The sequence below is a fragment of the Macrobrachium rosenbergii genome, chromosome 53 (assembly GCF_040412425.1).
Source record: "Macrobrachium rosenbergii isolate ZJJX-2024 chromosome 53, ASM4041242v1, whole genome shotgun sequence".
Taxonomy (NCBI): Eukaryota; Metazoa; Arthropoda; class Malacostraca; order Decapoda; family Palaemonidae; genus Macrobrachium; species Macrobrachium rosenbergii.
Window position 1 is genome coordinate 49,302,281 of NC_089793.1, and position 8,499 is coordinate 49,310,779.

Here is an 8,499-nt window from a genome sequence, read left to right on the forward strand (position 1 = left end):
TCATTTATTAACCACCAGTGGTAGGAATTAACTTTGTGAATAAAGCAAATGATATAGTTTTACTCCTTAGGTGTTTTGTTGAAGTGACTCAAATTGAGGAAAAGTTACTGTTGTTCAGAGCTTAGAGTGATGCCCATTTACTTTAGAATATATTGATAGCTCACAATTGTTTTGAAAAATTTTAGTATATTTTGATACTTCACATTGCTGATAAACTTTTTAAGGAATCACTGTTGTCTTTAGAGTATTCAGTCGTATTTTTTTTCTTTTGTGAGAGTTCATGTATCTGGCTGTAAGTGAGGTAAGTTTTGAAATCTATGATTGATAAATGTACTAACCTGGTACTTGGAACACTTCGTGACAAAAAGAATTTGTGCCTAGACCCCGGAACAAAACAAAATATCACTCTGGTTTATGATTTATACTGGTGGTGTTAGGGATTTAGATAGGAGAGTGACCACTTTGTTGTTTTCTAATGTAAATTGCTTAGTTGAGTAACTTAGTGAAAATGGCTCAGTTCACAATGTTCAGGAATTTTTAGTAGCTCCTTCAGTCCAAGAGTTACCTGAATCTAGTCTAACTAAAACAGAATTGATTGCTTTAGCAATGGCCTATGGGGATAAAGTGACTAGTGTATGATAAAGACACAAGTCAGATGTATTACGATCCAAGCATTGATGAAATCTGGTAAAGTAACTGATGAAGATCCATTAGAATTAGCACAAGAGTTGTTGAATGTAGCTCAGGCAGATTTTATAAATAGGCAAGAGCAAATGACAGCTGATGATGAGTCTGAGACTAAAATGAAAGAGAAAGGTGATGCAGAAGCAAACTTAGATGTATAGAAGCAGAAGAAACCTTGATTAAGTTGAAAATGCAAACAGAAAAAGAAAGAGTGGAAAGAGAAGAAAATTTGATTAAGCTGAGAATGCTAGCCGAAAGAGAAAGAAGACAGGCAGATAAAGAAAGAGAGGACAGAGAGAAAAGAGAAAGAAAAGAAAGAGAAGGAGAAGGAACAGCAGAACAAGAAAGAGAAAGAAAAAAAAGAGGAAAGGGAGAAAGCAAGATCTGAATGGGAGATGAAGTTAATAAAAGCTTAACTCACATTACCTGTGACAGTCTAACCCTACCCAAGGTAATCAAGAACCTATATTTGATGTGGTAAGAGTGCAGAAGTTAATTCCAAAGTTTACAGAAGAAGCTCCAGATGAGTTTTTTGGTCACTAAAAAAGTGTCTTCAGGTATGAGAGGCCAAAAGATAAATGGGCAGTCATGTTACAAAGTGTTCTCATAGGTATAGGAAGAAGTACCTATTTAGCCTTATCAGCAGAAGAAGAAAGAGAAAGAGAAAAAGAGGAAAGGGAGAAAGCAAGATCTGAATGGGAGATGAAGTTAGTAAAAACTTGACCCACATTACCTGTGACACAGTCTAACCCTACCCAAGGTAATCAAGAACCTATATTTGATGTGGTAAGAGTGCAGAAGTTAATTCCAAAGTTTACAGAAGAAGCTCCAGATGAGTTTTTTTGGTCACTGAAAAAGTGTCTTCAGGTATGAGAGGCCAAAAGATAAATGGGCAGCCATGTTACAAAGTGTTCTCATAGGTATAGGAAGAAGTGCCTCTTTAGCCTTATCAGCAGAAGAAGAAAAAGAGAAAAAGAGGAAAGGGAGAAAGCAAGATCTGAATGGGAGATGACGTTAATAAAAACTTCACCCACATTACCTATGACACAGTCTAACCCTACCCAAGGTAATCAAGAACCTATATCTGATGTGGTAAGAGTGCAGAAGTTAATACCAAAGTTTACAGAAGAAGCTCCAGATCCACTGAAAAAGTAGCTTCAGGAATGAGATGGCCAGAAGATAAATGGTCAGTCTTGTTACAAAGTGTTCTCATAGGTACAGGAAGAAGTGCCTGTTTAGCCTTATCAGCTGATCAGCGTAAAGATTACAGGGTACTCAAACACAATGTGCTACAAGTTTACCAGATGACCCCTGAATATTATAATGAAAGATTCAGATCTTTAAGAAAGAATGAGAAGATGACTTTCTTGGATTATGCCTACAAAGTGAAAAGATATTTCAAACGATGGTTGGCGGTTGCTGAAGTTAAATCTATGGATGAACTTGAAGAGCTGGTAGTTTTAGAACAATTTCTTAGAGGAATTCCTAAACACTTAAGAGTCTATTTGAGAGAGAGAGAGAGAGAGAGAGAGAGAGAGAGAGAGAGAGAGAGAGAGAGAGAGAGAGAGAGGTTAAGAAACTTGACAAAGCTGCTGCACTGAGTGAAGATTATAACATTATCATTAGCAAAAGGAACTATAATGTCAAGTATAATAATGAAAGGAACCAACAATGCACAGGTATTAGGTCTCATCAAAATTACAGGAACAATTTTAATGGAAATTCTTCTAATAGTGATAATACCAGTACAATGCAAGGTAATACCCCTCAGCAATGAAATGTTAAATCCTCATCATCCAGTTTCTCAAGACAGATACAGAAGACTAATGCTGTTTGCTTCAAATGTGAAAGAGCAGGGCACTATAGTCAAAAGTGTTATCAGACACAACAATAGACCAAGCCAGTTGGTCAAGTGGTCAAAGGTGACCGGGTGAAAACCTCAAGTAGTGAGTGGGTGAGCAGCTTGGAGGCTTTTAAGCCATGTGTCTATGAAGGTATGCTAACAACTCAAGGAGGGAGTGTGCAGGTATGTACCAGTCAAGGTATTACATGATACGGGGAGTAACCATAGAGTGGTAGTTCGTGGTGCTCACCTATATGCCGCTTGCATCTGTCATTTGAATTGGTGACAGGGAATGTTGATTTTGCTGTAAAGGGCTCACTGGCTGTTGAAGGTGTACATGTTTTACTGGGTAATGAATTTGGTGGTGTGCCATTTGTTCCTTGTCCTATAGTGACAGACAAACTATTGGGGATTAGTCCTACGGTAGATTTAGAGAAGAATAACCCCCACCTGTTTCCAAGTTGTGTTACTACCAGGAGTATAACGAGAACTGCACCTGCAAATGAAGAAACTGAGGACGTACACATACAAGAAGGATCAAGTGAAGGACCTTTGAGCTTAGAAGAGCTGTTCCAGGGAAGTGATGTTTCCCCTGGTGCTAACAATGAAGAGCTTTCGAAAGAAGAAGAACTTCTTGTTCTTGAAAAGACTCAGAGTAGTCAGAGTTCCTGAAGATGGAAGTGAGTAGCTGAGTTAGCAGATATTGAGAGTTTGGCCCTTAAAGTTGGTCAAGTGACTAGAAAGAAGCTAATAGAACTACAGAAAGATACAACATTTAGCTCATTCGTTCTTCAGGGTTGTTGATCAAGAAGAGATGCAAAAAAACTCCTACTTGTTTTTATCTAAAGGAAGGTTTGCTAATGAGGAAGCATAGACCTGCAGATATACCAGGAAATGCTGAATGGGGCGAATATTGTCAAATTTTGATTCCATATCCACTGAGGAAGTAAATGGTAGCAACAGCACCCAAGTCTGGACATATGGGAATCAGGAAGATTGTTGAGAAGATTATGAAGTATTTTTTCTGGCCTGGACTTCACAAAGATATAAGCAGGTTTCGTCAAGTGTCCCACCTGCCAGGTAGCTGGAAAACCGAACGAAACCATTCAGAAAGCCCCCTACAACCTATAGAAGTTAAAGGAGAGCCCTTTAGCAAGGTGATTATAGACGTGGTAGGGCCACTTCCTAAAACAAAGAAGGGAAATGAATACTTGTTAACCTTAATGTGTCCAGTGACACATTATCCTGAGGCAATTCCTGTAAGAAGTATAAGTGCCAAGGTAATTACCGAGAAGTTGGTGGAGTTTTTCTCGAGGTTTGGGATACCAGAAATTATACAATGTGACCGAGGAATGAACTTTACTTCTAAATTGTTCCAGGATGTGATGAACTTGTTAGGGGTGAAACAACAGTTATCAACTGCTTATCATCCAGAGACTCAAGGAGCCTTGGAAAGGTTCCATCAGACATTGAAAAGTATGTTAACAAAGTATTGTTTATCAAGAAAGCATGGGATGTTCACCTAATGAGACAATTTTTTGGTCAAGAAGTAAGAGGTCCATTAAAGATTCTTGCAGAAGATTGGGAAGGAAATCAAGAGGAAATCCAAGGAGAATATTTGAAGAACTTGAGGAAAAGGCTAAGAGAAATTGGAAAATTCTCTTTCGAAAATCTGAAAGTAAATCAAGAGAAAATGAAAAGAAGATATGATGCTAAAACAAAACTAAGAAGTTTTTGTGTAGGTCAGCAATATCTAGTGTTCTTACCAGTGAAAATATTTCCCCTTACCAATAAATTTCAAGTTCCTTATAAGATAATAGAGAAGTTAAATGACTGAATTTATGTGATTGAGACATCAGGAAGAAGAAAACAACAGAATGAGATGCATGTAAATCTTCTGAAACCTTACTTCTCAGAGACTAAAACTGCAACAGTTTCTATGACACAGACAACTTCATCCACAGAGGATGATGATGGCTACGAATTGGGAGCTGAAAGCAAGATGAACAATTCTTCCATATTGAAAAATTTGGAGGATAAGCTAAAACATCTGAGTGTTGAGCAAAATGGTAAATTAAGTGAGGTGATCAACAGTTTCCCAGAAAATTTTGCAGATGTACCTGGGCATACCAATCTGACAAAACATGAGATAAAGATCAGAGAAGAGGAAAAACCTTTAAGACAGAGAGCATATCACCTATCACCTTTTCATCGAGACATTCTAAAGAAAGAAGTAGAATATTTATTGCTGTATGGATTAGCAGAACCCATTTCTAGTCAATACAGTTCTCCATGTGAGTTAGTGAAGAAACCAGATGGCTCATTTAGGATGTGTACTGATTATAGGAAATTGAATTCCATCAGCATGGCAGATAATTAACCCTTGCCTCTTATAGATCTGTTACTTGATAATATTGGGCAAGCCAAGTTTGTTTCCAAGATAGAATTGTTGAAAGGATATTATCAAATTCCCTTGGATGAGAATTTTAAATTGCTGTCAGTTTTCATTACTCCTTTTGGACTGTATCAATGCACTGTTTTGCCGTTTGGTCTGTTGAATGCACCTGCAACATTCGAATGAGTGATAGATCAACTGTTAGGATCCATAGGAGGAGTGGGTGTATACCTTGATGACATAGTGATTTATTCTACAACATGGGAAGAGCATCTGAGCATTTTAAGGGAAGTTTTCAAGAAACTGGGAAGCAAGACTAACAATCAACCTAGAAAAGAGTGAGTTTGGAAAGGCAGCTGTTCAGTATCTGGGATTTCAAGTTGGAAAAGGACCTCTCACCCCTGTAGCTGCTAATGTAGAAGGTATATATAAGGCTAACCCCCCAACTACCAGGAAACAACTACAAAGGTTTTTGGACATGGCTGGTTTTTATTAATTCTGTCCATATTTCTCAGCCTTAGTAGCTCTCTTGACTGGTTTAACTAGTTCAAAAACAAAGTTTGTTTCGACTCCAGACTGTCAAGAATCATTTGAGAAGGTTAAAGCCATTTTAACATCAAGACCAGTACTTCAAACTCCAGACTTCAGTAAGAGGTTTGTGATACAAGTTGATACATCTGACTGTGGAACTGGAGCTTTTCTACTTTAAGAAGACGATAGTGCTATTTTATATCCTGTTTGTTTCATGTCTTCAAAGTTGAAAAAGCATCAGAGAGTGCATTCAACAATAGAAAATAAACGTTAGCATTAATAATAGCATTGCAAAAGTTTGAAGTGTATGTGAACAGGCCCAGGAATTAAGAAATTTTAGTGCTATCTGATCGTAATACGATCACCTTTATACACAAGATGAAAAATCAAAACCAAAGATTAACAAGGTGGTCTTTGTGCCTGCAACTGCATAATGTAAAAGTGGAACATATTTCAGGAAAGAACAATGTAGTCACAGGTTATTTATTCAGTTGTGAATCGTTGGATTCAAACCTGAGATATACAATCGGGGGGGGGAGGGGAAGAAATCTCATGATATTCTCTTGTAAAATGTATAAAGTATAATTTTTCCAGAATGTTATGATATGCTTTGTAATTGTCATATGATTTTTCTATATGCAAGAGATATTGTGTAATGTAAAATGTCATTTATTGTAATAATAATTATTGAAATCTTTGTAATATTAGACCTCACAAGTAATACCTAAATTAAATTCTTTAAAATAACTTAATAGCGTGGCTCAGAGATTACGTCATGAGCGCCATGTGACCTACTTTTTTTATGAAAGTATTGTGTGATGGGGCTTGGGATCTCTTGTTTTGATTCAAGCAATAAGTCACGTCAACAGTCGAGATAAGAGAAGGGCACTTGGTTAAGCAAGTAATTTTTTGTTAAAGTCATGTAAGCCAACATTTTGTCCCATACGAGAAGGAGGGAATGATTGCTCATTGTTGCATAATTTCCAGTCATAGAGAGAGAGAGAGAGAGAGAGAGAGAGAGAGAGAGAGAGAGAGAGAGAGAGAGAGAGAGAACACATGGGTTTCTGAACATGTACTGTTCAGTCTTAAGATCAAGGTGGAAATGGAAAGTATTGTGCAATCATCTTTTGTCTCATAAGGAAACGAACACGTGGCAGTTATGGCATCTAATTTCCTGGATGTGTCCCGATCAATCACGTTTTTACATTTAAAATTACATCAACTAGCTTCAGCAGAATATTCTAGAGACCTTTTATCCTGGTTCCCCCTCTCTCTCGCTCTCTTAAAAAAAGTGAAATTATTAATTAACATAATATATTTTATTGTTGTCCTTGAGAGATCCAAAAACCATAGTAATTAGTGTTTACCCAGTAACAGCACCTTCACAGGAATTGTGAAAGTGTGTGTAACAAACTGTAGTTTACTATAGATATTGCAATTTACAATGTGTACCATGGTATTATAAAGGATTTTTGCTTTAGTGAATTTATTACATTTTACAATTTTCAATTTTGTGTGTTTGTATATTTTTTATTGTGTTTTCAAATTGTTTACTTGGCTTTCTTTTACATGTTAGTGTTTTTGCTTACTTAGTTTTATTTCACATATTAATGTTTTGGTGATTTAATTTTGTTTCATAATTTGATTTAAGAATTAATTTAGTTTATGTTTCCAAGTAATATATAGTAATTTCTCTTCAGAGTAAAATTGTGAATATTGATTTTTTACTTTTGAATTAAAAATAAACTTTTGTATTTAAAGTTTTTGCAATAGTGTTTCATTTATTAACCACCGGTGGTAGGAATTAACTTTGTGAATAAAGCAGAATGTTCCTTCAGTTTTTTGTTGAAATGACTCAAATCAAGGAAAAGTTACAGTTGTTTAGTGCTTAGGAGTGATGCCCATTTACTTTAGCGTATATTGATACTTTACAATTGTTTTGATAAACTTTAGTATATTTTGACACTTCAGAGTGTTGATAAACTTTTTAAGGGATCACTGTTGCGTTTATAGTATTCAGTCGCATTTTTTTTTTTTTGTTATGAGAGTTCAGGTATCTGGCTGTAAGTGAGATAAGAATTCTATGATTGGTAAAAGTAATAACCAGCTACTTAGAACACTGTGATAATATATATATATATATATATATATATATATATATATATATATATATATATATATATATATATATATATATATATATATATATATATATATGTGTGTGTGTGTGTGTGTCTGTGTGTGCATGCATGTGTGTGTCTATGTGTGTGTGTATGTATATATATATATATATATATATATATATATATATATATATATATATATATATATATATATATATATATATATATATATATATATATGTATATTTACATATATACATACATATATATACATATATATATATATATATATATGTATGTATATGTAAATATATATACATATATATATACTATATATATATATATATATATATATATATATATATATATATATATATATATATATATATATATATATAATACAAGCATAACTAATCAGATTTCCTCTTACATTACAGGTGCAGCATGGGGCAATGAACCAAGAATATAGCAGACAGGTCTAGAAGGAATAGCAAATAATAAGAGAAAGGAATCAGTGTCTGTACAATTCGATTTCATTTTCAGGAATGCAGATATGTGAATTTTTATTATATGTAATAATAACTGAATATAACAACTAGAGGCTGGATTTATTTACCCATATGATAAATATCGAAGAAAAGAGACATATTTCAAGCGATTCCCTCCTAATCTTGGGTGGAATCCGAAGACCCACAGACTTACTCTATTCGGCAACTGTTTCTTTTCCTTCCCTGAGAGGCTGTAAAATTCTCCAGCTGTTTGTTCCTTCACATTGATGATCTTAGATTATGTAAACGATTCCGCAATCTCCATCTTCATTTACGTCCCACTTTGAGATTTTCCACCATTTACTCTTATTGTTTCCGTATAGATTAGGCAGAGCAGAGACAAGCTAATTTTGAAACTATCTTTGCTATGCACGT

General features: G+C 35.0%; 1 protein-coding gene across 2 annotated transcripts in view; it reads left to right on the plus strand.

Annotated features, from left to right (window-relative positions):
* The window catches only part of LOC136834442 (uncharacterized), a 99,859-nt gene extending 91,685 nt beyond the window's left edge, over positions 1-8,174 (plus strand). For both annotated transcript variants that reach the window (XM_067097040.1, XM_067097041.1), the window contains one exon: positions 8,014-8,174. In XM_067097040.1, coding sequence (XP_066953141.1) covers positions 8,014-8,058 — 45 coding nt within the window. In that variant the 3' untranslated portion in view covers positions 8,059-8,174. The remainder of the gene's footprint in view (positions 1-8,013) is intronic.
* Positions 8,175-8,499: the final 325 nt, after the last annotated feature.